This window comes from Aspergillus heteromorphus (genome assembly GCF_003184545.1).
Source record: "Aspergillus heteromorphus CBS 117.55 chromosome Unknown BO70scaffold_6, whole genome shotgun sequence".
In the NCBI taxonomy this organism is placed as follows: domain Eukaryota; kingdom Fungi; phylum Ascomycota; class Eurotiomycetes; order Eurotiales; family Aspergillaceae; genus Aspergillus; species Aspergillus heteromorphus.
In genome coordinates, this window is record NW_020290411.1 from 1 (window position 1) to 26,406 (window position 26,406).

At 63.4% G+C, this 26,406-nt stretch overlaps 13 protein-coding genes across 13 annotated transcripts; 6 read left to right on the top strand and 7 right to left on the bottom strand.

Annotated features, from left to right (window-relative positions):
• Positions 1–213: 213 nt before the first annotated feature.
• Positions 214–1,741, bottom strand: BO70DRAFT_360017 (NAD(P)/FAD-dependent oxidoreductase). The gene has a single exon (XM_025542681.1). It carries the CDS (start codon positions 1,668–1,670, stop codon positions 282–284), a length of 1,389 nt encoding a protein of 462 aa, XP_025401250.1. The 5' UTR covers positions 1,671–1,741; the 3' UTR covers positions 214–281.
• A 454-nt stretch (positions 1,742–2,195) lies between these two features.
• Positions 2,196–3,950, top strand: BO70DRAFT_420934 (aromatic amino acid and leucine permease; the record flags this gene model as incomplete). Its single annotated transcript, XM_025547520.1, has 2 exons — positions 2,196–2,225; positions 2,268–3,950. The coding sequence occupies 2 exons, from the start codon at positions 2,196–2,198 to the stop codon at positions 3,873–3,875; spliced, it is 1,638 nt and encodes a 545-aa protein (XP_025401251.1). The 3' UTR covers positions 3,876–3,950.
• Positions 3,951–4,570: 620 nt separating this feature from the next.
• BO70DRAFT_332145 (putative 2-haloalkanoic acid dehalogenase) lies at positions 4,571–5,397 on the top strand (the record flags this gene model as incomplete). The annotated part of the gene is made up of 1 exon (XM_025540904.1): positions 4,571–5,397. Exon 1 carries the CDS (start codon positions 4,678–4,680, stop codon positions 5,395–5,397), a length of 720 nt encoding a protein of 239 aa, XP_025401252.1. The 5' UTR covers positions 4,571–4,677.
• Positions 5,398–5,638: 241 nt separating this feature from the next.
• Positions 5,639–8,250, bottom strand: BO70DRAFT_427325 (Zn(II)2Cys6 transcription factor; the record flags this gene model as incomplete). Its single annotated transcript, XM_025547876.1, has 6 exons — positions 5,639–6,617; positions 6,684–6,854; positions 6,943–7,624; positions 7,682–7,914; positions 8,012–8,146; positions 8,219–8,250. The coding sequence occupies 6 exons, from the start codon at positions 8,248–8,250 to the stop codon at positions 5,639–5,641; spliced, it is 2,232 nt and encodes a 743-aa protein (XP_025401253.1).
• Positions 8,251–8,596: 346 nt separating this feature from the next.
• On the bottom strand, positions 8,597–10,293 carry BO70DRAFT_385698 (uncharacterized protein; the record flags this gene model as incomplete). The annotated part of the gene is made up of 6 exons (XM_025545757.1): positions 9,781–10,293; positions 9,681–9,717; positions 9,545–9,612; positions 9,121–9,494; positions 8,984–9,054; positions 8,597–8,919 (listed from the first exon to the last, which is right to left on the bottom strand). Exons 1-6 carry the CDS (start codon positions 9,970–9,972, stop codon positions 8,597–8,599), a joined length of 1,065 nt encoding a protein of 354 aa, XP_025401254.1. The 5' UTR covers positions 9,973–10,293.
• A 986-nt stretch (positions 10,294–11,279) lies between these two features.
• BO70DRAFT_193371 (uncharacterized protein) lies at positions 11,280–12,866 on the top strand. Its single transcript, XM_025538515.1, has one exon. It carries the CDS (start codon positions 11,362–11,364, stop codon positions 12,694–12,696), a length of 1,335 nt encoding a protein of 444 aa, XP_025401255.1. The 5' UTR covers positions 11,280–11,361; the 3' UTR covers positions 12,697–12,866.
• Positions 12,867–12,883: 17 nt separating this feature from the next.
• On the bottom strand, positions 12,884–14,288 carry BO70DRAFT_360019 (alpha/beta hydrolase). Its single transcript, XM_025542682.1, has one exon. It carries the CDS (start codon positions 14,228–14,230, stop codon positions 13,037–13,039), a length of 1,194 nt encoding a protein of 397 aa, XP_025401256.1. The 5' UTR covers positions 14,231–14,288; the 3' UTR covers positions 12,884–13,036.
• Positions 14,289–15,076: 788 nt separating this feature from the next.
• Positions 15,077–16,056, top strand: fmaE (monooxygenase fmaE; the record flags this gene model as incomplete). The annotated part of the gene is made up of 2 exons (XM_025545758.1): positions 15,077–15,416; positions 15,478–16,056. Exons 1-2 carry the CDS (start codon positions 15,144–15,146, stop codon positions 16,054–16,056), a joined length of 852 nt encoding a protein of 283 aa, XP_025401257.1. The 5' UTR covers positions 15,077–15,143.
• Positions 16,057–16,906: 850 nt separating this feature from the next.
• On the top strand, positions 16,907–17,847 carry BO70DRAFT_193424 (uncharacterized protein). The gene is made up of 3 exons (XM_025538516.1): positions 16,907–17,172; positions 17,241–17,303; positions 17,376–17,847. The coding sequence occupies exons 1-3, from the start codon at positions 17,001–17,003 to the stop codon at positions 17,702–17,704; spliced, it is 564 nt and encodes a 187-aa protein (XP_025401258.1). The 5' UTR covers positions 16,907–17,000; the 3' UTR covers positions 17,705–17,847.
• A 142-nt stretch (positions 17,848–17,989) lies between these two features.
• Positions 17,990–18,529, top strand: BO70DRAFT_394268 (uncharacterized protein; the record flags this gene model as incomplete). The annotated part of the gene is made up of 1 exon (XM_025546446.1): positions 17,990–18,529. One exon carries the CDS (start codon positions 17,990–17,992, stop codon positions 18,527–18,529), a length of 540 nt encoding a protein of 179 aa, XP_025401259.1.
• A 590-nt stretch (positions 18,530–19,119) lies between these two features.
• BO70DRAFT_287518 (uncharacterized protein) lies at positions 19,120–21,739 on the bottom strand (the record flags this gene model as incomplete). Its single annotated transcript, XM_025539244.1, has 4 exons — positions 19,120–20,005; positions 20,077–20,675; positions 20,721–21,231; positions 21,297–21,739. The coding sequence occupies 4 exons, from the start codon at positions 21,737–21,739 to the stop codon at positions 19,120–19,122; spliced, it is 2,439 nt and encodes an 812-aa protein (XP_025401260.1).
• A 767-nt stretch (positions 21,740–22,506) lies between these two features.
• BO70DRAFT_350904 (FAD-binding oxidoreductase) lies at positions 22,507–24,071 on the bottom strand (the record flags this gene model as incomplete). Its single annotated transcript, XM_025541718.1, has 2 exons — positions 22,507–23,955; positions 24,021–24,071. 2 exons carry the CDS (start codon positions 24,069–24,071, stop codon positions 22,507–22,509), a joined length of 1,500 nt encoding a protein of 499 aa, XP_025401261.1.
• Positions 24,072–25,597: 1,526 nt separating this feature from the next.
• On the bottom strand, positions 25,598–26,334 carry BO70DRAFT_385705 (DUF3759 domain-containing protein; the record flags this gene model as incomplete). The annotated part of the gene is made up of 3 exons (XM_025545759.1): positions 25,598–26,023; positions 26,101–26,250; positions 26,322–26,334. 3 exons carry the CDS (start codon positions 26,332–26,334, stop codon positions 25,860–25,862), a joined length of 327 nt encoding a protein of 108 aa, XP_025401262.1. The 3' UTR covers positions 25,598–25,859.
• Between the last annotated feature and the right edge of the window lie 72 nt (positions 26,335–26,406).

Below are 26,406 nucleotides of genomic sequence, written 5' to 3' on the forward strand. Positions count from 1 at the left end.
CTAAACCCTAAACCCTAAACCCTAAACCCTAAACCCTAAACCCTAAACCCTAACCCTAAACCCTAAACCCTAATAAACCCTAAACCCTAAACCCTAACACTTCTACTGACAGGCTTTTGCTAGATTACAGTCGCATCTACTCAGCAGGGGCTGACTTCACGACTTAAGTTGCTGGGGAGGAACACCTGATACAGAAGAAGGAAAGGCATGGTTCTCATTTCTATAATACACGTGGAGGGGTGGAAAGAAAGCGTCCGGCCCCAACACCGGAGGGGCCCGGCTCAGGGCTTCGTGGCCGGGAAGTTGCCCGTCCCCAGGATGTCGCCGTCGCTCTCGGACCCGTGCTGGGCGCGGTCGATGCGGAACTGCGAGGTCTGGAACAGGCGCGGCATGGCCGTCTGCTCGAAGGGGATCTTCTCGACCACCATGCGGGCCAGCTCCTGCGCCGCGCGCCAGATGACGGGCATGCCGTGCCCGTTGAAGCCGGCCAGGATGAACTGGTCGGCCTTGCCGGGCACCGCCCCGATGTGGGGGTTGGAGTCGAACGAGTAGCCCATCACCCCCGTCCAGATCTGGTCCACCGTGGCGCCGCTGTCCTCCCACCCGCGGTACGTCCGCTGCATGTAGCCGTTGTAGTAGTCCTTGGCCGAGTCGATCAGCACGCTGTCGTCCACGTTGTTGTACCACTGGTCCCGGAAGGGGCGGAACTGGGAGGAGGCGCCGCCGACGATGATGCTGCCGTCGGGGCGCGGGATGAGGTAGGACAGGGTGTGGTCCTCGGTGCGGTTGATGTACGAGTTGTTGAGCAGGGGGGCGGGCCGGCCCTCGGGCACGGTGATGCGGCAGCAGATGCCCTTGCAGGGGACGATGTTGTGGGCGTACTCGGGGAGGAGGGCCGACACGTAGGCGTTGTTGGCGTGGATCACCGTGTCGGCGTGCATCGCGCCGCGGGGGGTCTCGACGGTGAAGCCGCCCTGGGGCCGGGGCGTGACGGCGGTGGCGGGCGTGAAAGTCTGCAGGTTGAGCTTGCCCGTGGCCAGCGCCGCCCGGAGGATGTGCAGGATGAACTTGTACGGCCACATCGTGCCCGCCGTGAACGAGGCGCACGCCACCGCCCCCTTGACGCCGCAGATGCCCTCCACGTTCTTGCCCGTGTAGAAGGCCACGTCGTTCATGTACTCCAGCCCCAGCCCCTTCATGCGCTCGTACACGGCCTGCGCCTTCTGCGCGGCCTCCGGGTTGCACCACACGTCGATGGAGCGCGCCAGGGTGAAGTCGCAATCGATCTGCTCCTCCTCGATGAGCTTCTTCATCGCGTGCAGGTGCGAGATCTCGAACTCGGCGATCTCCGCGCCCGCCCGCACGCCCGCGCGGTCGACGTACGTGGGGATGTGCCCGTAGAAGTCCGGGCGCAGATGCCCGCCGTTGCGCCCGGTGGCCCCGGAGCAGGCACCGCGGGCCTCGAGGATGGTGATGGACTTGATGGCATCGCCGTGGTCGCGCAGCAGGTGGTGGGCGGTGCTGGCTCCGGCGTACCCCGCGCCGATGATGACCACCTCGGCGTGTGCGGGGAGCTGCTCCGTCGACCGGAAGTCGTGCAACTCGTGGGGTTCGGTCTGCCAGAAGCAGTCACCGGGGTTGGGGACGGGGAAGCAGGTCGAGGGAGCCATGGTGGGTGGGTGTGAGGAGAGGAAGGAGAGGCGTGAGTGGAAAGGAAAAAGAGGGAGTGGGAGTGGGAGAGGTGATGGGGGAGATGGGGAATGGGGGGAGGGCATCGCGACTCTCGCCCCTTTTAAACGCGAACCCTAATCATCGCCCCGATTGGGCTTATCAGATCCCCTCACCGGGCCGGGCCTGCCTATCGCGGCCTAGCCCGTGCTGTTATCAGCCGGGATCGGCGAGCGCCCAACTGGGCAACTGGGGCCGGACGGAGACAAGAGACAACAGACAACACACACCCCTCCCCCAAGCCCTGACAGCCGGACACTGATAGCCCTCAATCCGGTCTGGATCGTCGCCACCCCGGTCGGGTGCGCCTCGTGGACCAACGGCGTCCCCCCGATTTCCAAGGTGGGGGGGCCCGGTCTTGGAAAATATACAAAGTCACCCCATGGCTCTCCCCATCCAGGCGCCGGTTTTCCTCACGCCATCCCATCCCCGTCCCTCCTCATCCCTCCACCAGGCCAGTAGTCAGTATGGACCCCTCCACGCGGCTGTCCACCCAGGTCTCCTCCCAGCCATCCACCCAGCCGGCCTCTGTCTCCGAGAAGAAGGCGCCACACCACTACACCACCAGCCATGGCAGCGAGGACCTGGAGGCCGCCCCGGGCCACCTCGAGGAGGCCCGCGTCTTCCAGCAGGGCCTCCACCAGCGCCATATCCAGATGATTGCCCTGGCCGGCACCATCGGCACGGGGCTGTTCCTGAGCTCCGGGCGCGCCATCGCCCACGCGGGCCCCCTGGGCGCCTTCCTGGCCTACTCCCTCATGGGGCTGGCCGTGTCCAGCGTCGTGTTCGGCGTGGGTGAGATGGGCGCGCTGGTGCCGCTGGCCGGTGGAGTGATCCGCTACGCGGAGATCTTCGTGGACCCGGCCCTGTCCTTCGCCAACGGCTGGAACCAGATCTACTCCTACCTCGTCTCCATCCCCTCCGAGATCGTCGCCGCCGCCGTGGTCATCGAGTTCTGGACCACCATCAACAATGCCATCTGGATCACCGTGTTCGGCCTGCTCATGCTGGTCACCGCGCTGCTGTTCGTGCGCGTGTACGGCGAGCTCGAGTTCGGCTTCTCCCTGCTCAAGATCGTCCTGATCGTCGGCATCAACCTGATGGCCCTGGTCATCACCTGCGGCGGCGGCCCCGACCACACCAGCATCGGCTTCCGCTACTGGCGCGACCCCGGCCCGTTCGTGCAGTACCTGGGCATCGGGGGCTCCCTGGGCCGCTTCCTGGGCTTCTGGACCGCCCTCAACAGCGCCCTGTACTCGTACTCGGGCATCGAGAACATCACCATCGCCGCCTCGGAGACGCGCAACCCCCGCCACGCCATCCCCATGGCGGCGCGGCGCATCTTCGTGCGCATCCTGCTCTTCTACGTGCTGACCATGTTCATGATCGGGCTGGTGGTGCCGTCCAACGACCCGGACCTGCTGGGCTCCTCGGGCACGGCGTCCGAGTCGCCCTTCGTCATCGCGGCGCGGCGCGCGGGCATCCAGGTGGTGCCGTCCATCATCAACGCCGTGGTGCTGACGTCGGCCTGGTCGTCGGGCAACTCCAACATGCTGGGCGGCTCGCGCGTGCTGTACGCCATGGCGGTCGAGGGCCACGCCCCGGCCTGCTTCACGCGCATGAACCGCTTCGGCATCCCGTACGTCGGCGTCAGCCTGCTGGGCCTGTTCATGGCGCTGGGCTACATGACGCTCTCCAGCTCGGCCAGCACCGTCTTCACCTGGCTGCAGGACATCGTCTCCATCTCGACCCTGGTCAACTGGGGCACCATCTGCATCGTCTACCTGCGGTTCCTCTACGCCTGCCGCACCCAGGGGATCGACCGGCACAAGGAGCTGCCGTGGGCGGCGCCCTTCCAGCCCTGGGGCACCTGGCTGACGCTGGGGCTGCTGGGGATCCTGTTCCTGACGGGCGGCTACACGACCTTCCTGCACGGGGACTGGGACACCGAGACCTTCATCTCGTCGTACCTGAACGTGCCCATCATCTTCGGGCTGTACTTCGGCTACAAGCTGTGGAGCAAGTCCACGATCATCCCGCTGGACGAGGTCCCCATCCGGCCCTTCATCGAGCAGTACCGGCAGAACCCCGAGCCCGAGCCCGAGCCCAAGAAGGGGTGGGCCCGGTTGAACATCCTGTGGTCGTAATGGATGATGGGGGATGATGATCTGTTTGTTGTTTTTTTTTTTTTTTTTCTGTCTGTGTCATTAGCTCTGTGTGTACGGTCTGTTTTTTTTTTTTTTTTTTTGTTGTTTTTTCCCCCTCCGTTGTTGGTTGATATATATATATAATGAAGTTCAATGCATCTCTACCAATATCTACACTCCATTCAACCTCTGTAGCACGATGACAGGTAAATTTGGGGGAATATCCCTATTCCCATCCCTTCAGTTTCTTCCTCTTCCTCTTCTTCCTCTTCTTCCTGAAGTCACCCGGCCGTTGATATCGGCCGGGGAGCCCATGTGTCAGTCCGGTGGGTCAGATAGATAGCCGATAACCAGCGGATAACCAGCGGATAACCAGAGATTCTGACAGATGATCCCTTTATCTGCCACTTATCTCCCTCGTATCGGCTGCATCATCGCCACCCCTGGCTAGGCTGCGAGGAGACTAGCCTCTCTGCCTATCTTCCCCCGATGGAGTCACGATGCACGCCCTACACGCGACCGGTCCGTCCTGCCCATTCCGGCAAAGACCGGCTGCAGCTGGGCACGTCCCGGTATCGGCCAGCGCCGAGGGGTGCCTGGAGGGGTACCGCCCCGGTAGGGTTGGGTTATTAGGGCATCTCCCCGCGATCTCCCCTCATCTGCTCTCCCTTGCCCTCCTCTGCTGCTCTACACCTCACACCTCACACCACATCAACCGTCAATTATCACACCACACACCACACATCATCCACCATCAAATCACTCCTCCTCCTCCCCCATCAAACCAGAGAAAATCACCACCATGCCGAACCACGTCGTCTTCGATGTCGTCGGGACCTGCGTCTCCTTCGACGCCTGGTACGAGATCATCGACCGCACCCTGGGCCCCAAGCTGCGCGAGCACCACCTGTCCGCCCAGTGCCTCGGCTTCACCTGGATGACCAACGCCGAGCTGCAGTTCACCTTCCTCTCCATCTCCGACAGCTACAAGCCCTACAAGATCGTCCTCACCGAGCTCTTCTACCAGACCCTCTCCATGATCGGCGTCGCCGACCCCCACCGCTTCGCCACCCTCGCTGAGCGGGACACCTGCGTCGAGGGCTACTCGCTGCTGGAGCTGCGGGACGGCACGCGCGAGTGCTTCGCCCGGTTCCGCGAGGCCGGCTTCACGGTCTGGTGCCTGACCACGGGGGACACCCAGCGGGTGCGCGGATACTTCGAGCGGGCGGGGGTGGACATGCCGCTGGAGAACTTCCTCAGCTGCGACGATGCGGGCGTGGCCAAACCCGCCCTGGCCGCCTACCGCCCGGCGCTGGCCCGGCTGGGCGACGAGGGCCAGAAGTGGTTCGCGGCGGCGCACCTGTGGGACGTCGCGGCCGCCACCAAGGCGGGCTTCCGGGGCGCGTACTGCTCCATCTACGAGAAGGCGCCCGCATTCCAGGTCTACGACGCCGCCCTCGAGGTGACGGCCGACACGTTGCCCGACATGGCCGAGCGGGTCATCGCCGCGTCTAAGCAATGAATTTGGTGTCTGATACATTCTTCTTTCCTCGGGTCGACCACGCTGTATGTAGTGTGGATCGAGTAGCCCCTGTAGATGTAGGAGATGTAGGAGATGTCGGAGACGTAGGAGACGTAGGAGACGTAGGAGACGTAGGAGACGTAGGAGATGTAGGAGATGTGGGAGATGTAGGAGATGTAGAAAATGTAGGACATGTAAAAAATAGAATTAGGGTATACATGTATATCGGCAGAGACCAATCTCACGGCAGAGCAACCGGGTTCCACAGGGGATCCAGCCCCGACCCGGCCAGAAACTCCTCCAGCACCTGCGTCTCCGTGCGCGTGGGCCAACTGGCCGACGGCGACCAGCCCGTCGTCCCGAAGATGGAGAGTTCCAGCGCCGACGGATCGATCCCCACGGGCTCCTCCAGCCCCGGCCCTGTCCCCATCCCCGTCCCCGTCCCCGTCCCCGTCCCCGTCCCCGTCCACTCGCCCGCCTCGCCCGCCGACGCCCCCGGATGCGGCGTCGGACGCCCCGCCGCGGGCGACGAGCCGGCGCACAGCGACCCCCAGTGCCGGAAGGTGTCGTAGTCGGACACCAGGGGGCTGGCCGGGGCCGCCTGGTCCGCCCGGCGGGTCACCGTCTGCAGGCGGGCCAGGGAGCGCTCCAGCGCCTCCAGCAGCGACACCTCCGAGCGCGCCGAGTCGCCCGCCGCCGACATCTCGCGCAGCAGCGCCAGCCCGTCCTGCATCGGCTGCCGCAGGGCGTCCGACAGGCTCTGCACCGAGTAGGCGATCAGCACCAGCAGCGCCGCCCGGCACGCGCTGTACTCCAGGTACGAGGCGCGTGCCAGTCCCGGCCCGTGGTCCCGCAGGCGCCGGCAGATCTCCAGCGCCTCCTGCGCGGCATGGATGCAGTCGGCGATGAGGCTGTCCCGGTCGGACGGGTGCAGGTCCGTGGCCGGGGCCGGGGGAGCCGGCCCTGAGAGGGGGGGGGACGACGCGGATGAGGTCGGGGGCGTCTCCTGTCGCAGGAGAAAGGGTCGCCCGATGAACATGCGCACCAGGCAGGCCTCCAGCCGCAGGTGCAGGGCCCCTCGATCCTGCTGCCAGGGCTGCGTGGGGTTGCGGATGTCCTCGGGGATGCCCCCCCACCACCGCGTCCAGGTCTGCTTGCGCGCCACCAGCCGGGACAGCACCACGGCCAGGTCCTCCGGGGAGGCATGTCGCAGGCGGGATCTGATCGTCCGGATTAGTCGAGGGATCGGAGGTCTGGGGCCCACCGGTCGGGGAGAGCCTACATACATGTCATGGAAGAAGTCCTCCAGCAGGTCGAGCATCTCGAAGGAGATGACCGCACACTGCGTGCTCCACGCGGACTGCGTCTGGGCCATGTCCTCGCGATCTCGGGGCAGGTCGGCGTCGACATCGCCTCGCCGGACGGACAGGGGGCGACCATGGAAGATGGCGATCAATCTGGCTCGGGTTAGCGGTGGGGCGTGCTCCTCCGAGGGCTGCTCTGGGGGCAAGGGAAAGGGGATGATGGCATATCTGGGATGCCCACCTTTCCAACGAATAGACCGTCCACCACACCCGGTTGCGGGTCTCCGTCATCACCGGCGGGAAGGCGTCGCGGTGGCACTTTCGATGCATGCCATTCTGCATCGCCAGGCGCACCGCCAGGTTCACGTAGATGTAGCCCAGCCCCGAGGCGTCCACGGGCAGGGCGTAGAAGCCCAGCAGCAGGCACGCCTGCACGCTCTCGAGGCACGCCAGCTCGATGATCTCCGGCAGCAGGCGGATGGACTGCTCGTAGAAGCGCACGCCCACGTCCTCCTCGGCGAAGGTGACGGGCGGCGCATGGGGCGGTCGGCCGCGGGGGGACTCGAGATGGGCGTACTGCGTGCCGATGGCCAGGACGGAGAGCAGGATGCTGGTGACGGCGGCCGCCTTGTCGCCCAGGCAGGCCGGATCGGTGTACAGCAGGTGCACGCGGTGCAGCAGCCAGTTCTCGTCCACCAGGAACCAGTGCGTGGCCGCGTATTTCAGAAACGTGCGCACCAGGAAGCCCGTGATGGGCCGCGGGGGGAAGCAGGCCAGCGCCGCCGACAGATGCTCGTTCGTCTTGAGCTGCTGGGCCCGCCAGTAGCCCGACACCCGGTCCGGGCTCTGCGTGCGCGTGCGACTCTGCAGGCGCTGCTTGATGCGCATCGAGAAGTTCCAGTATGAGAACTCGCCCGAGAAGTCTGGTCTTGGTCAGCCATGTCCCCTGTGTGGATGGTGAGAGGGGGGGGAGCACGCACGTGTCGTCGTATCGCCGACGGGGTCAATGGTACACCCTTCGTCCTCGATGGCCAGATCGGCCGGACTGGACGCCTTGGGGGGGTCTGAGCTTTGGCTTGTGGACAGCGACTCAGCCATCTTGGCGAGACTCTTCGTGTCGAGGGCAATGCCTTCGATGGTGTGCTTGAGGATCTGCTCCATGTACTTGCACCGGTCCATCAGCTCCTGGACGTCCGGTCGGGCGGGACGGGTGCTGCACGCGGTCAGAGACGACAGTTCGAGAGAGGATGACCACCGCGAGAGACCAAACGAGAGGGAGAGAGCGAGAGAGAGAGAGATAGGCATCCTACCGGGGCACATAGACGCGGAAATCGCGGGCGCGCGAGGCGAGGGCCTTAGACTCGCAGGGGCGGCGGAAGTGGGCGCAACGGCGGCAGGGGATCCCCCCTTCGCATTTCTCCTTGAGGCGGCGGCATTCGTCGCAGCTGATGGGATGGAGTGGATGGTTAGAGGGCTGGAATGGTGAGTTAGGGCATGGGGGGGGGCGGGCAACTTACGCGCGGGCGGAGCGGCGGGAGACTTCGGTCATGGCTGGAGGGGGAAGGGGGTGAGGGAACAGGACCGACGGACGGACGGACGAAGAGGCGGACCAGCGCTGATATGACGGAGGCCCGGCAGATAAACACGATCCAAACGGCCCAGAGGATCCGATAAGCAGTCATGCGTCCAGCCACTGCGAGATCGGGCGGTTATCATCCGCCAATCCAGTCCTATCGCCCCGTCCCCATCCTACAGCGGTTGAAACACCAAGCCACCAGTCACCTTATTGGAACACATCCATATATATGTATCATTATTATACACAACACCTGGAAGCCGAAGGGGAGAGCCCCATCCCCACCCCCACCCCCCATCCAATTTCCAGCCCGCCTCCCCTACTCCAGACTCGTGGACAACGGCGAGGTTCTCGGCACAGACGGGAATCCGTGGACGACGGAGGCCCGCGCCGGACTGGGCGCGTCGCTCTCCGCGCGGCAGCTGTCCACTCGCACCACCGTCGTCGAGTGGATCTTGAACCGCTCCGCCACGCTGGCCCCCGTGCTGGACGCCCGCGACGCCACCGCCGACATCTTCCACGGCAGGCGCACGCGCACCTGGCTGATCATCAGGAAGAGCGGCCGCATGTTGGACAGGCACGCCGCCGTGATGCCGACCGCCGGCTCGATGCACGTCCACACGCTGGCCGGCACCTCGTTATCTGTCGGACACCGTTAGTCGGGGGGGGAAGACTGCTGCGGAGCACAACACAGGTCGCTTCTTACAGGTGATGTCGTCGCCCGCTCGGGACAGTTCAATCATCGTCACCAGTCGAACAATATCAAAGGCGAGGGTTCTGGCGGAGGGTCAGAATCAGTGAGGGAGGCGAGCCCGTCATCGTGGCAGGGGACAGAGGACGTACAACGCGCCCAGGAGGAAGATGCCCGTGAGCATGACCTTCTGGGTCCGGGGCACCTGCAGGTTCCACACCGGCCGCATCGGGAGGACGAGGATGATGGCGTCACTAACGATGTTGGGGATTTGGAGCCCGTAGTAGAACTGGGGCAGGTTGATGCATCCCCCGGGGACGGTCGGATCCCACAGCTTGTGGAAGGGCATGCAGGTCACCGCCCCGATCAGGCACACCCCGAAGCACCACAGGATCACCAGGGCGGCGACCCCGTTGGCCGCCAGAATCATCGGTCGGATGGAGAAGATCCGCTTGTACAGCGCGAGGATGGACAGCTTGGTGAAGGTGATGCACAGGGGGTAGAGGAAGCTGCCACTGGCCAGGGTCTGACGGTGATCAGTGCTAGCATCCCACCGGACGGGCCGGGGGGGCGTACCTTCAGGTAGACGGTCAAGTCCTTTTGCGGCACATACACGATATGCGTTCCCAGTCCGTTGTAGAGCACTGGATGCGGAGTGTAAGCAGGCACGGTTCATCCGGGATGGCATCGCCGCAGGGGGGGGTCCACCTACAGACAACGCCCGCCAGGGACACCGCATATTCGAAAAACTGCGTCCGCGATCGGGGTTAGTGCCGGCCTGGATGAGGGGACGGGGAGCGAGAGGTGCGCACCAGGGCCCCCAGGATTAAGTAGTCATCGAAGAACACCTTGGTCTTGGTGATCTTCCGGCACAGCAGGCGCAGGACGACGGAGACGGTGGACAGGATCAGGGCAAAGGAGGTGGCCGTGATCACGACATGTCGGAGGTTGTCGTGGCTGTATCCGTGTTCCCCGGCCTTGCCGGTCGTAATTCCGTCCCCCATGATGGTGATCTGGAGCAGAAATCGGGAAGGCTCGCGGGGGCTGGAGGCAGAGGGGTCCCGACCCTAAGCCCGGGGGCCCTGGCATCTTTAAGAGGGCACGGTCTGTGCCCGCATTCGGGTCGGTCGTCCCATCTCGATTCTGCAGAAAGCCCTGAGGTCATGTATTTGGCCTGAAGAATCGCTGCCGAAAGTCAATCATCGCAGGATGCCCTGCTAGGGCAGCCACATTCGCTGCAGAACCACCCCGCTGGGAGATCATCGAGGCCCGATCTGTCGGGGCCATGTCGCGTTGCCCGGTCGAGCAGTCGAGGTTCCCCTTGCAGCCGGCGTGCAACAGATCGCCGCCGTGGCGCGACGTGTCAGATTAGGTCGATCTCCCCACGAATCCGGCATGATGCAGCCAATATACCGGCCCACACTGCTGCAGACTAGCAAAAGAGCCGACCTGCGAGGGCTGTCGCGCGCGCTGGTTGGTCCGGGGAGTCAGTCGCGGTGGGCCTCGAGTCTTCAGACGGATGGAGAGATGGGTGTGCCATGTCGAACGCCACGGTGGACACGAACTGACTGTCACAGAGGGGAGCGGGGGCTGGCCTCCTGATCACCCCCCATAATTGCTCGACCAGACCGTTCTGTGGGACAGGCAATCGCGGACGAGAGATCCATGAGGGCATGTCTCGCCGCTGCTGCTCCTGCTGCATCGATGATCGACATCCAGCTGGTCTGCAGGCCAGGGGTGGAGTTACCCGCTGGCCCAACGCGTCTCTCATAGGAGCCATCTGATCGGCCTGAAGGAGATGCAGTTGGAGCATCTGCCGGGACATGGACGCATGTCATCCGATGCAAGGTGGACTGACGCGACAAGAGACACTACATGCGCAAAATGTCAGTACAGGTGGGCCCCATTTGGCTGCAGATGAGGACACTAATCCCAGCATGGTATGCCCTAGACAATTGGTGACACGCACAGGTAGCGTGAACCCGCCAGGAAGGGTGGTTGGCCGGGAAGGATCCATGCCCTGGCTAGCCTAGCCTTGGGGGAGCTGAACTGGGGACCAATGGCCCGGGGTGTCTTCGCCTTCATGGGCCACGAACCGCACGCCCCCGTTGGCAGCGGCTACGGAGGCAATTGGGATTGGCGGTTCTCCCATCCCGGCACTGTTCAGCGTCGGATCGCCTGTGGCCCTGAGCGATACGCCCCTCCGACGTGGCTGCTGGGATCTACGTGATGGCGCGTAGCTAGGAGACCTATATGTCGGGCCTCCCCTCGATAGACGGCGCCTCCGTGAAGGCTATTTCGCTCCTCGCATTACGGCAGGACCGTTCGCCAGGTGGTTCCTCCTGACGGTTTATTCTTAGCAATCATCGCCCGTGCAGCAGCAACCAGCGGCGATGAACAGCACGGCCTTGAATACTACTTCCACTCGCAGCACACCTTCCGCGTTGGTGGGATGGACGGCAGACCCTTCCGGTCGCGGCACCTTTGGGTTGATCTCCAGCTGCCTGACGACCATATTCCTCTGCACCTGGGTGGTGATCCACCCGCGGATCTACCAGAATGAAGTCTACGCGACGTTGCACAAGCTCGCCCTGTTCCTGAAGGCGATTATTGCCCCGGAGTTTATTGCGGTAGAGGGGTTGCAGGAATGGGCGCAATGCCGGCGTATGGAAGCCGACTGCGCCCGCATGACCAAGGGGGAGCTCAAGCCCATCCACGGCTTCTATATCAGCATGCTGGCCCTGCGGTACCGGACACCGAAGGGGGACCGGGTGATCTGGCCGAACCAGTACGCGTGGCTGCTCGAACAACGGCTCATCGACTGGGAGGAACACGCCAGCTGGGGGCTGGCCGAGGAGGATATCCGCGACAAAAGCAAGACCGACAGTTTGGCCAAGCTGGCGGCGCTGGTCCAGGTGTCGTGGTTTGTGGCCCAGTGCGCCGCCCGTGGCGTGTACGGGCTCCCGTTGTCGCAGCTGGAGGCGATGACCCTCGGATATATCCCCCTCTTCATCGTCACCTACTTCTTCTGGTGGGACAAGCCGAAGGACATTCGGTCCCCGTCAATTGTGGAGCTCCCCGACATGACGGCGGGCCAGAGGCACACCTTCGAGCAGCTCGCCGTCAGCGACAAATTCGACAACGAGGGGTCCAAGGCACAGATGACGTACTGGAATACCTGGTATCTGACCCCACGCGTGTTCGAAAAGGAGGAAGAGGACCGGCAGGCCCAAGCCGCCCGCAAGATGGCCCTCGGAGGCGCAGCCAGGGAGACGGATCACGCGGGGTGGAGGGGGCAGGCTAATAGTGAAGAGCACCTCCTCCCGGTGGAGGATCCGTGGCTGGTCGGGCGAAAGGAGGTCGTGGTGTCGCACTGGGACCCGCAGTTGTACCGGTCGAAGATCTGGCCCCTGGCCTGTTTGTTCGGCATTTCCTTCGGCGCCTTGCACCTGGCCTGCTGGAAGACGGTGTTCCCGACGGCGGTGGAGGACTGGCTCTGGCGCGCGTCCGCATTAATGTCCATGCTCTCGATGCTGGTGTTTATGCATTTCGAAAAGGTCATCTTCCGCTGGGGGGGTCCGTTGACCCTGATCAGTCTCGCCTCCCCGGTCCTCTATATGATCAGTCGCATCCTGATGATGGGCGAGGCCTTTGCCGCCTTGAGGGCGGAAAGCCCAGCCATCTATGAGACCCACAGTCTGTCGAACAGGGGGGTACATCCGCTGTAGTCCCGGGGGGTTTTTGGAGTAGGAGGAAGGGCCGCTGGCCACAGACCAGGGATATCCCTCCGTGGGAGCTGGGTCAGAAGACAACGAGGGAGTTCCTGGGTTGCGATATGATCAGGGACCCAACTCGCGTTTAGAAGGAGGGCAGAAAGCTTCCCTGCGGGCGGGGAGCCATGATGGAATTCGCTAATCAGTTAGGATAACACTGCCAAATTATATTTGAGAGAAATAGCATGTACACTGCAAGCCACAGACCGGCTGTGAGGCATGGGAAGTATGCTGGATAACAGGAACCTCTATCTCATGATCCTTCGGTCTATGTCTATTCGCCTCCATCGGGGAGTCACTGACTGGCTGCCTCAAACGCGCGCATCACCGCCATGGTGATGACGGGATATCCCATGATGACATCGTGCAAGCCCGTCTTCAGGATTTGCTCCCGGATCACGCCATGCTCGGTCGTCCATTCCACGACGGTGCCCGCCGCCCCGTGGTCCCGCCGGAGGTCCAGCTTCTGGAGCTCGAGATCATCGTAGCTGATGCCCCCGGGGACGGCCCCGCGGACGGCGTGCCAGAAGAGGGCCTGGGCGTGATGCCAGGGAATGTCGTAGTCGTCCTCCGCATGGATGATGGTGAGATGGTAGCGCTCCCCGTTGACCTCGTTGGTGCGCACGTACTCGGCCACACGGTCCTTGCTCGGCCATTTGTCGCGGATAAAGCGCTGCAGCGAGGCAAACAGCCACGGAAAGCGCGCCAGGGGGGAGAGAATGGGAACGACCCCGGCGACACGATAGGTCGAGACCAAGGTGGCGACATCCACGAAGGGGGCGACCAGCACGGTGCCGGCAAAGACCACGGGGGGGGACTGGAGGGCCAGGTGGCGCGACACAGCGAGGCTGACGGCGGTGCCCATGGACTGGCCGAAGAGGAGGATGCGGGACGGGGGGATGCCGGCGACCGTCCGGGCCCAGTCGACCACGGCCCGGGCGTCGTCGACGAGGCCCGCCTCGGATGGCTGGCCGGGGCTGCGGCCAAACCCGCGGTAGTCGAAGGTCACGACGTGGATCTTGTCGGGCTGGCCGGCGGACAGGGCGCGGTAGTTGGGGACGCGGTAGCCCGACCCCACGGTCCCCCCGGCGCCGTGCAGGTGCAGGACCAGGCGGGCGTCCGGGTCGTCCCGCAGGAGCCGGAAGGCGAGGCGCGCGGTGATGTCGGAGACCAGACCGGGGGGCTCCGCGACGAGGGCGGACTCGTGCTGGCGATACAGCTCCACGGGCAGGATGTGCCAGGCGTACAGCGGGAGGCCGTCGGCGGAGGGGATGGTGAAGGGGGTGACCTGGTTGCGCAGGAAGCCAAAGGCCTCGGGGACGTTGAGGTCCTTGAACCAGGTCATCTGGACGGCGTGCAGGTAGACGGCGTGGGACTGGACGGTCTCGGTGGTGAGGAGGCCCAGCAGGGTCGCGTACAGGCCGACGGCGACGGCGGCGGCGAGCGAGGCATATTTGGCCACGCAGGTGAGGATCTCCCCGGCGACCATGGTGGGTGGTAGGGGAGGGAGTTTGGATAGAAAGGCGATTTTTTAGATATTTTTTTTTTTTTTTTTCGAATTGGAGAGGGAGGGTGGAGGAGGGAAGGGGGGAAGATGAGGATCGTGAGGGGAGGGCGACAACAAGGGCCCGTCACGGCCCGGCGGCTAATGGGGCCGCCTGGTTGGTCTGTCAGAGGGTCAGGACTCAAGATGATCTCTTCTTCGGCCCCGGGTCGGGTGAGGAGTGATAGTCAGTGGTTAGTGGTGGTGCCATGTCAACGGACAACAGGACCTGAAGCAGGAGGAGGGGAAGAAGAGGAAGAGGAAGAGGAAGACAAAAAGAGAGGACGAAGAGACACACAATGCCCCATCCGGACTAGCGCCAGATGGGCTCCCGTGCCTTCCCGTTCGGGACGCGCCGGTCACCTGCCGTTGGGGCCTGAGGCCCGATTGAGAGCCTGAGGGGTGACCCTAATTACAAATCGCTGATCCGGCATCCGCCAGCCAAAAACCCTAATCATCGTCATCATCGTCATCGTCCCTCATCCTTCGTCCTTCTCAGCGGTGGTGCCCATGGCCCAATGCCGGCGGCGACAGGGAAGCAGCGTCCCCCCATAGCTCGGTGCGACCGGCAGGCCGAGCACCGATCGGATCGCCCGCCTGCCGACCGTGGTTCTGATTCGTGTCGTCGCGTATTCTCCCCCCCACCCCACCGCCCCGTCATGGAGCTCCTCCAGGAGTCCAGAGGCTATTATTGCGGCCGCCCTGTTCAGCCTCATGCTTCGCCGGGCCAGGGACATAAAAGGACGCGGGATGCCCTCCCTCTCCTGCCGTCTCCTCGCTTCTCCCAGGCCCTGATTATCCGCGACCAAATCTCAATCCATTCCTATATATATATATATATATATATACTTGATTCATCATGGCCACCACCTTCCAACCCCTGCTCCCCCCACACCGGGTGTCCCACCCGGGCCCGCCCGTGCTGCCGCAACGCCCCGCGGCCAAGTCGCCCTTCGTGCGGGACAACCTGCGCCTGAGCAGCTGGCTGCTGGTGGGCGCCCTGCTGCAGGGGCTGGCCTGCGCGCTGCTGGGCCCCCTGGCCCTGCTGCCGCCGGCCGCGGTGGCACTGTACCGCACCGCCGACCACCTGCTGATGGCAGCAGGCTTCACGCGCAACCGGTACCTGGCGGGGGTGCTGCCGACCAAGTTCGGGGCGCAGATGCCGCGGGCGGACGGGGGGGGTTCGGGCGGAGCCGGCGGGGGAGTCGCTGGTGGTGTTCCGGCTCGGGGCGCGCTGCCACCACCCGCTGGGCCTCTTGGCCCCCGGCCAGCGCGCCATCGGCGGCTACCTGGACCGCATGCTGGACACCCTCCACGCCGACCCCGGCGCCTACGGCATGCTGGGCGTCTCCCGCTGGCTCAAGGTGGAGGACCCCGCCGCCAACGACACCGTCACCCTCTTCTACTTCCGCGACTACGAGGGCCTGCACCGCTTCGCCCACGACGCCGTCCACATGGCCGGCGTCCACTGGTGGACCCGCGTCGGCCGCGACTACCCGCACCTCGCCATCTACCACGAGACCTACCTCGTCCCCCGCGGCCACTGGGAGAACATCTACATCCACAGCAAGCCCACCGGCCTCGCCGACGCCTGGTTCCCCGCCCGCCCCGCCGGCGGCGACGACACGGCCCCCGGGCGGGAGTGGGTGCGCCCCGTCGTCGACGCCCGCTCCGGCGCCTTGCGCTCCGCCTCCAAGCGCCTCCAGATCGAGCGCCTGGCCGGCCGCGAGAAGGAGCATGGGATGGAGTACGACCAGACGTATACGGATTAGCGCACCGGATGGCTGTCGGATCGGAGGCACAGGAGGTCGGCGAGGGGGCGAGGGGGCGAGGGAGCGAGGGACCGGCTTCGGGGGAACTGATATTCGGGCCTTTTTGTTTTGTACGTCACCAACCTGAAATATGAGTTATGTATCTGGCAATGAGTGTAATTATCGGGGGTGTCAGCTGATGTTCTACCGGATGGCAGAGGGCGCGGCACACTTGTCTCAACGAGGCCTCCCAGTAGACCGATGTGGCCTAGACATCTCCTTGGACCGCCAGTGCCCTGCCTCCGACAGGTGGTCTCCAAGCAGAGGATAGTAAAGCCAGAACGTCAGAGAAAAATGCAGCGCATAATGATTGACCCGGATACTAAGACACGTCGAACGGATGCCTCAACTAGTTGGAAGAACCGCTCGGGGGGCTAGCCCCCTCGATACGAGGAGGTCCAGCATGAGAAGATGATGACCAATCCACCACCGGCCTGTTCAGAGGCAGCCATCCAACCAGCGCATCCGCCGAGGGGGGAGGATCAGGGTCTGGACTGCTGCATGAGGCACCTTGGAGGTATCGACCGATGGGGCCAACAGGCCCAGAGGACCTGGTTCCCCCGTCTGGGCATGGCTTGACCGTGGCTGGGGTCGGTCCTGGCCGTCGATTGGGCTGCTGGCGGGGGAGGCTTCGGCGGATGGGAGGCTACGGGGTCTTGGCCCGCCCACTTGGCCCTCCTTTGGCCTGCTGTCCGATCCACCACGGCGTCCGATGACGCGTCAACCCATGCCACCATCGGCGAGGGCGATAGCCTCACCCGGGTGCTGTGGGAGGGACAACTGATCCCAGCCGCCCTCTGGGACATCGCGGTCCGTGAGTATATATAAGACCGCGACATCCCTTGCCGTTTCGTCCCCCCTTGCTCCCAACAGACCATCCCCGTCACTCTCACCAAACCCCCACGATGAGAACCTCCCTGCTCGCCTCCGCGCTGTCCGCCTGGGCGGCCGTGACCCACGTGGCCGCCAGCCCCCTGCGTCCCATGGGGGATCTGGTCAAGCGCAGCCCCGACGGCAACTTCAGCCTGTACGACTACGGCGTTGCGGCCCGAGCAGTCAAGCTGTTCTACGCGGACGGTGCGCATCCATCATGACGGACGAGAATGGGAATGTCCCTGCTAACGCTCTCCTCCCGCCTGCTGCAGGACTGGCCTACTTTGGCACCCCGTCGGACTGGACCTATGGCTCTGTCGTAACCGACGTGACCTGTCCGTACCCCCTTTCCCTTCTCCCCCACCCCCATGAGCCATTCGACCGGGACCTTCTGACGTGAGGAGCAGTCACCTTCAGCGACGGCACGATCTCGACGGCGGCGCTGACCGAGGGCGTCACGCTGCCGGACGAGACGCTGCTGTACATCCGGCCCAACGCGGACGCGGTGACGGCGGTGGGCTTCACGGGGGACGCGACGCCGTCGGACGCGGTGACGGATGGCTGGATCTGGTACGGAGCGTGGCTGATGTACGAGGCGGCGTCTGGGACGCTCGAGGAGACGTTCTACGTGCAGGAGACGAACGTCACGGGGGTGTGGCAGCTGTTCTGGATCCCGTCGGGCGTGTCCAGCAGCGGGTACACCGCGGGCAACGTGCGCGACATCGCGGATTCCTGAATAACCCTAATGACCCCATCCCGATAGCCCGGCCAAGAAAGAAATAAAATCCTCTGGATTCCCACGTGTGCCCCGACAGACGGACGTAGATAGGCGTGAGTAGTTGATTGAGGGCTGTCATCCTGCCCCTGGGCCAAGGGTGCGTGCGAGTGGCCCGTCGGATAGTGGAGGCAGCTTTGGCCAGACTGTCAGCCTGCCAGACTGCCTCACACTCTCTTCGCTGCTCTCCCCGTTCGATCCCATTCCATCCGGGAGGTTTCATCCGGGCCAGTCAGCCCCGCGAGCATGAGTCCCCCGACGGAGGGACCCCCGCGGCGTAAGCGGCCCCGGCCGGTGGTGTCGTGCGGCAACATGAAGAATGTGCTCCTCCTGGCCGTGGTGTTGCAGGAGGGGGCCCTGCAAGCCCGGTCGGCGGGTCGACAGCATCTGCTGCCCTCGGTGGCGCCACAGCCGTTTCCCGCTCACCTGGCGGAATCCTCCGCCCTGGCGCTGGAGTTCAATGATTTCCAGGACGAGCTGTTCGGGCTCGAGGATTCAGGATCCAGGATCAGGGCAGCGGCCCTCGTCGGCCTCCGTCGTCTCGGTGGATCCGCAACCCCGAGCCCGAGCCCGAGCCCCAGGGTGATGCCATCGCAGGGGGGTGGGCCAATTCACCCTGCGATCTATGCAGAGTCGGAGGGCAAGATTGAAAAGTATCTGCACGAGCCGGCCACGCAGTTCGACGAGGGGAATGCAGCAGAATCTGGACAAGCTTGCTTGATGTATCGGATGGTGATGGTGATGGCATCGAAACGAACGGGCAAATCAGTCATACATATATGTTAAATGGTGACATGACTTTGCCACGCAATAGAATGAAGAGATAGCAAGTAAATAGTCAGAAATGCTCCCATCCCAAAAATCGACCACTACTACTACTACTACTACTACTACATTGCCTGCAAAAGAAGAAACACTCGGCCCAGCTGCCCCCCTGCGGCTGTCCGCAAGGGGCAGGCATGCCGGGGGCGGGGAGCGGGGCTTCTCGGACCGGGCCCTCCCGAGGGGGGAGAGAGAGGGGGGGGGCAGAACAGAGGCGGTGAGAGGGCTCTTCTTCGTTCTCGCCGTGGCTGCCGACCGACTGAACACCACCTTCACCATCACCACCACCAACACAAGAACACCACCATCACCACCACGAACTACATCTACACTTGGCAAATACAGCCTCCGTCCTCGAGAGGGTAAGTGGCCATCCCTTCTCCACCCCCAGAGGGACGACACTCTCGAGTCTGGAGCTGACCACCGTGCCTCGTCGCAGCCGCTGATCCCATCCCGTGTCGAATCCCCTTCCCTCGGTCGCCTTCGTCTCCCACCACGCAATACGACGCATCGCTGCAGCGGCATGAACAATCGCCAGTTACCATTCCCGGGTGCTAGATATACATTCGCGAGAGACTCGGCGCCGTCACCTCCTCGCACGTGAAGCTGCAATGGCCGTGGCCGCCCTCCCCGTCGCCCGATCCCTCCGCCAGCCGTGAATACCCCCGGCGTCTCCGGCCGTCCTTGCCTCCGCCATCGAGGTCTCCGCGGTCCCCATCGGACGCCGCGGACTGTTCCCCATCCGCCCTGGCCTCCGGAGACACCAGGATCTCCCCCCACATGATCGGCTTCAGGGCGTGCTCCTCCGGACTCTGCGGGTGGCAGGCCGCGCTGATGGCCGCGCTGCAGCTCCCCGCCAGGGGCATGTGCGATTGCAACCGCCGCAGGCCGAGAATCAAGATGGAGCTCGTCATGACAAAGCCCAGGAGGATGGCACAGATGATCCCGATGGGCGCATACCCACAGGCAATGATCTGGTCGTTGTAGACCGCGTTCCCCCACGTGTCGAAGGGGATCACCTCCACGTAGAACAGGCTGGCCGACACCAGCCAGTGCAGCACCATCGACGCCACCGCCAGCGGCAGGCTGTACCGGTACGGCAGGCTCAGGTAGTAGCTCGACCGCTGCACCCCCTCCGGCCACGACACCCGGAGGGGCTTCCGCTGGCTCGCGTAGTCGTCGTACTCCGCCACCAGCAGCATGTGCGTCAGCAGGTTGTTGTACAGGAAATACGCGGTCGAGACCACCAGCTGGGGGCAGTTCGCCAGCAGCGCCATCGCGATCACCGTCGAATGCCGGAACGGGATGATCGTGTACGGCGTGGCCGTGCCGAACCCCAGATCCCACAGCCCCGTCATCGTGGTCCTATACAGTTCGTCCCGGAGGGACTGGAGCGCCGTCGAGAGGAAATAACCCCCCAGGGACATCACGCCCAGGCACCTGGACCCGTCAGTGATCGCGGTTGGGGAAAGGGGACGGGATACACGGGCGTCACGCGTCCGCACACATACACCAGGATGGTCCCGACCCACTGGCTCAGGCGGACCGCCGCCATCCAGCGCTGTCGCGGCACCAGCATGGCCCAGGGCTGCGCGCGCGGCGACGCGGTCTGCTTCGTTGCCAGCCGCCAGTACGCCGCGCGACGGGACCGCCAGGGCTGCGGGCCCTGTGTCAGATTCGCCCGCGACAGCAGGCCCATCCCCGCCGTCGTCGGGTCGGGGCGCGTGAGGAACGAGGCGACCGCATCGCCGACGGTCAGGAAGATGTCGCGTCGGTCCGTCCGGGCGGTCAGGAACATGCACACGATCTTGACGATATTGCACGCCAGCACCAGCAGCGCGATCATCGGGCTGAATTGGAGCTCGCAGTGCTCCGTGGCGGCTTGGCTCAAACAGTAGTCCACGGTGTGGGACGGGGCATACCGCGTCGAGACCTGGTAGTCCAGCGCACACTCCCTGGCCTCCGTGGCCTGCACGCGCACCGCCTGGGCCCAGGTCTGGTTCTGCCAGTAGGTCTCGTTGCGGAGGGCCTGCTCCAGCTGAGTCGCGGTGGGAAAGCCCGCGAGCGTCTGCTCCAGGGTGGACACGTCCAGATTGAGGCTCGTGGGCCACTGGGGCCGATACTCTATCAGCGGCGAGTAGTCCCGCCCATTCACGGTCGTCGGGCCGCTGGGAAGATCCATCGTGGCGTTGACGACGGGCCCCGACCAGGGCACCCGCAGCGCAATGGACCACTCGTTGGCCTTTTGCAGCAGCTGCGACTCGTCGCATGACTGAGCGGTCTCTGCCGTGCGGTCGTTGGCCTGGCACATCCACCCATAGCCGGACGTCAGTTCATCGTTGCCGTAGTTCACCGTCGGGTTGCCCGCCACCACCCACTCCAGGGAGTCGGAGGCGACGGTGCCGTTGCGGGTCACCAGGATCAGGGTGCCCAGGTTGGCGGGGAAATTCGTCGCGTACCGCTTGATGCAGTCCTGCGTCGTGAGGTTCTGGAATGTTGGCAGCTCGGTGTAGAAGCTCGTCAGATTCAGGGCTGTGTTGGCCGGAAAGCAGTCCGCGTACGAGGCATTGGGATGCGTCGGGGGGTGGTCGAAGTCGAAGTCGGCCGGTGCCAGCACGACGTTGTATTCCGTGGTGCCCAGCGAGAAGAACACCGCGGAGTTGTATCTGCCGGTCTATTAGGGCACACCAATCACTGGCATGGCGGGCGTCCTGGGGGAGGGGGGGCATACATGAGATGGATCGGGACGGAGGTCATCATCAACGCCAGCCACAGGGCCCGTCGCGTCCATCCGGCGAAGGTGAGATTCCGCAGGCTCGACACGCCCACATCCAGCCAGACCCGCTCGGCGTGCGCACGGTCGATCTCGGTCCGCGACGGCGAACTCAGGCACTGCATGCAGTAGCTGCTGGCGGCCAGGACGACGGTGCTGAGCACGTTGATCACCAGGTGCAGCCCCGTCGTCCACCCCTTCGTCCGGCCGCAGCTACCCTGGAATATGGTAACAGCCGTGAGGGTCCGCTGGCCTTCCCCGGCCACGGCGATGGCCGTGGCCACGATGGTGAGGATGACGTTTACCACGAAGACGGCGGAGGTCGCGTATGCACAGACCAACACCCCCTTGACCCATTTCTTTCGGCGGTCTTGCACCCCGGATAGCTTCCATGTCGACATTGAGGATAGCGCATGGGCGGAGTCTTTGTCGCCGGCAGACCAGGCGCGGTCGCCCTCGTCAGTACTGATTCGCGATGCGGTGGCGGTGAGGGTGAGCTCCAGCTCGCCGTCGCCGTCGCCGGCACCGGCTGCCGGTTGGATCTTCCGGACGCCATGGCGGACGAGACGGTACTGAAGGTCTCGGAACGATGGCCAGCGCCAGGACCGCATGGTGGGCGATGGGGGAGCGAATGCGCATGGAATCGGGTTCTGCTCGTCGTCGACCGGCGAAGCAGTGGCAGTGGGTTTTGAGATGCGGGCTCGTCTCTAGAGCTGGGAGTCACCTGTTTTTAGCAGCCCGACGATCCAGTCCATCCGGTCCTGGTGAGGTGCCGACGCTGAAAATAATCTATCTATCCGGTCTATCTCTCCTTCGGGTGGCACTCGGGCATCATCCTCCGCCCAACCACAGCGATGCGGCTGGGACTAAGCTTGTGACTATTTCTTAGATTGTTTGACCGGTGGGCCGGCCGCCGCAGCGGACCAATCCATGGGCGTCTGCTATTCCCTTCTCCGGCCGTCGTCCCCATTCTCATCCCCCAGGGGCCTATCGCGAGCGGAGCTGAGTCACTAACGAGGCGGGTGGATCCACGCCCGCTGCGGCCGAGAGATCAACGGCGACGGTACCTGCTTTGTACCTGCCTTCTGTCCGGGGCCGGGTCTCGCATTAAGTACGGCGTACGGGGTCTATATATTGATCTTACGACGACATCAAGCGTTGCTGATCCTCAGGAGATCGGCTCTGAGGATTGTTCGCCCGGGATCTTAAAGCCCCCTGGAACATTCGCCGTAAACACCCCCCGAGGGTCGACGTCCCACGCGACTCGCCGCAATCGCTCCACACTCTCGGGTCCGTAACTGGCAATGGGATCCTGCCAGGGAGCGGCGTAGTTGAGATACACAAATGGGTGGTACGCCTCTAGCCGGTGGGCATCGTCCTCGACGGCGGCGAACATCTCGCGAGCGACCTGTGCCACGGCCGCGTCGTCTGTGGCATCATTCCATGTCGCACTCAACAGCGCCACCACCAGGGTGCCGGATGTGCCGGACAGGCCCAGAGCATTCTCCGGGCTCGCCCGGGCGTAGATCGACGGGGGTAACGGCTCGAGGGAGACGGACCAGACGATCCCCGCGACCTCGCGGATTGCGGCCAGGCTGGTGTTCCAGTGACGGTACGTCGCGTTCAGCATGGACTGCGTCGACGCAAAGGTCGTCTCCAGGAACAACTGCCGGTGTCCGTTGGGCGAATACGACCCTAGCTCGGTCGTGATGGACGACATGTTGGCCAGGCGAAGCGTGCTGGACAGCGAGGCGATCTCGGTGAACGGCTGGAAGGCTGGGGGGTTCTCCTCCGCGCGGGTGTACACGATGCTGTTGACGATGGCCGCCCCCTGGGCACCGGAAAAGCTCAAGCTGACGATCAGCGAGGCGTAGTCGTCGTAGGTCTCCGGGTCGCTGAACTGCGCGGTGGCCTGCAGCTGCTGGTCGATGGTGTCGAGCGCGTAGTAGACATTCCCGCCCCAGACGGGGCCCTGCTCGATGGCCGTGAGATCCGCCCGCGTCACAATCCCGAAGTTATTCGAGCCGCCCCGGAGGGCCCCGAGGAGATCCGGATGCTCGTCAGCGTTCGCGTGGATGATCGACCCGTTGGCCAGGACCACCTCGAAGTTCTGAACCGTATCGCACGTCCATCCGTAGCGCGGGGAGACGAAGGAGATGCCTCCCCCCGTCGTCAATCCCCCGACACCCACCTGGGCCACCCGACCCCCGGCCACGGTCAGTTGGAGAGGATCCAGGAAGCTATACACCTCGCCCCAGGTGGCTCCAGGCCCGACGGAGACCGTGGCCCGATCGGAGCTGACCTCGATGGCCTTGAGGCCCTGCAGGTCGATGGTGATGCCCCCATCGATGCTGGCGGCCCCAGCGAAGGGCGTATGCCCTCCCGAGCGGATGGCAAAGTCGCAGACCGACCTCTCCCCCTCGGGCAGCGATGTTCCGATGGAGGTGAGCGACTGCAGGATCGTGGACACGTCCTCCACGCCGGTGGGTGCCACCACGCACCGCGGCTGGAGCTGAGCCTCCTGCTGCGAAAAGAAGGAGGAGCGCGAGAATTCGTACGCCTGCGAGCCAGGGAAAGTGACCTGGCTGGACCCGAGCAGGGACAGAAGCGTTAGACACTGCGTCAAGGGATCACGGTTAGTCTTATTGTTCTTGGAGAGCTCCGGGATGAGGCTGGACTTACGCAGGCCCCGCTGAGGTCGCTCGACCCGGTGGCATTGGAATTCGAATGCATCGTCGTGGCAGGGATGAGCTGTGCTATCTGGAATGCGGTGGGAGGAGTCTCCTTTTGTAAGTTCTGTCGCGGTCAGTCGGTCATTCTCTCTTCCTGCATCCTGCAAGGGGGTGGGAATGGCGTCTAAAGGGGGTCTGCTTGGGCCTCGGGCACCTGCAGCCTGCAGATTCTTTGTCAAACTGGCCAGGGTTGGTCGGGCCAGTGCGCTGACAGTCTGCCTGCCATCCATGGAGAACTAATGAACTATAGCGCAGCCTCGTGTCTCTGCACCTGATCCAGATAGACTTTCGGTCAGACTTCCGCCCTCTCACTCCACAGCATCATGCCCGTCGATCAATTGCCGGTCTTCCTCCTCGACTCTCGTCAACGTCCCCCTCTTCTGGCCGGTCCTGGGAACCGGCTGCTCGGCAAATGGCATGGGATCGGCACTGTCACCGCCCCCTTCTAGGTAAACAAGCCATAATTAACTCGAACGCCCGGGTTGCGGTATGTGGCCATCGCGGAGGCGATCTCGTGCCGGCAATCTGGGGAGCAGCTTTCGAACGGATGCTCCGCTGCGCAGTTGGCGACGTTGAATGCCGACGGGCCGAACAGTGGCGCTGTCCGGTTTTCCCAGTGGGCACCGGGGTGGCTGCTGGTAGATTGATACGGTTGCGCGTCGAGGCAGAGGCTGTGACTGACATCGTTGGTAGGACCGCCTGATGAATGCTGGAGAAGGGACCGGATCAGCTGGCAGCGAGCGGAAAACCATGGATACCCCGGACTTGGTCATGGTGCTCGAGCCTCATACACAATTTAATCCAGCGCCGGGAGCTACTGTGATACCATGTGGGTCTGCAACCCATCCGCATGAGAGACCGAGGTGATATCACTTCCGGTTACCTGCCAGTAAGCTTTGTAAATCCGATCATTCCTGCCCCTAGGTCAGTGGGAGACGAAGTCATACCCGAGATGGGTGCCCTTCAATTCCACAGGAATACAGATCCTTCTTTGTGAACTATTTTCAAAGAGGCAGGATGGATGTCATCCTGCCATGCAGCCTGTCTCAATAAATTCTGTTAAATGACGACACGATATCTTGCAGGATCGCAGTGTCGATTTCCGTCCCCTCGAATAAACGTGTTGGAAGTCTTCTGCCCTTTTTCTTTTCCCTTTTTTTTTTTCCTATTCCCATTTTAAACTGGTAGTGGTTTTCCTTTTCTGCTCCAATCGCACTCCCCGAGGCTCAAAGATGTTTGTCCGGACCGAGTGGGTTGGTGGTGGTAGGGGTCCGGAAATATATATCCGGCTGGAGTTTCCACATCAACAACCACCACGGCAGCCGAATGGACACCAGTCAAGCAAAAGGCAACCATTCTGTCATGGTGGACAACGCTGCAACCGGCTATGCCAAGTGCGAGGAATCCAACCCGCATATGCAGACCGAAAACCGCCGCCACGCATGCTGCACCGGGTGCATTTCCGAGATGCATGCACTGCCTCGGCATAACGCATGGATCCCACGCATGATACAAGGCTGGTTGCTTATTTCTCCATTGCTTATTTTGCTGCAAGGGACACGGATGCCAGACACCGAGTGGTTGGCCTTCTACTCTAGTACAATGCCGTACGAAGTCGAACACGGACGCCAGGATACAATGATAGAGTGTCTCTACAACTACCGCAGGAAGACGTGGTGTTTGGTTCTTTGTTTGTTCATGTGGTATATTCTAGATCATGTCAAACACGCTACCATACATCATAACAGTGATAGGTGCCCTCGAATCCATCGCTTAATCAATCAAACGCTTAGAAGTCGGCGGCGGAGGCCTCCTCGAGCTGCTGCTTGGCGTGGTGCTTGGCGCGCTCCTTGTCGATGAAGTCCAGACCCTTGGTCTCGAACTCGCGGTCGATGAAGGCACCGGCGAGACCGGCGAGGATCTCCTTGGCCTCGGCGTGGCTGGCGGGCTTGCCTGTGGGAGGAAGACATGTTAGAGTCGGGATGCGGGAGAGGCACGGATGCCGGGGGGGGGGGGGGAGATGTGCGTACCGTTCTTGGCCTGGTGCTCCTCGTAGGCCTTCATGGCCTCGTAGGCAGCAGCGCCACCGATGACCTCGTGGCTGAGCTTGGCCTTGTGCTGCTCGGAGCCATCGAAGTTGGAGAACTGCTCGGAGAACTGAGCCTGCTCACTGTTTCCGCCTGGGAGAAACGAGATGGGTTAGTGGGGGGAGGGGGAAGACGACAGGACAGGGGTCGGAGGGAGCACTCACTGAACCAACCCATGATTGCTAGTGTGTGTGTAGTTGAAGAGAGAGATGTGTGGGAGAGAAGAAGATGTTTGTGGATGAGGAAGGA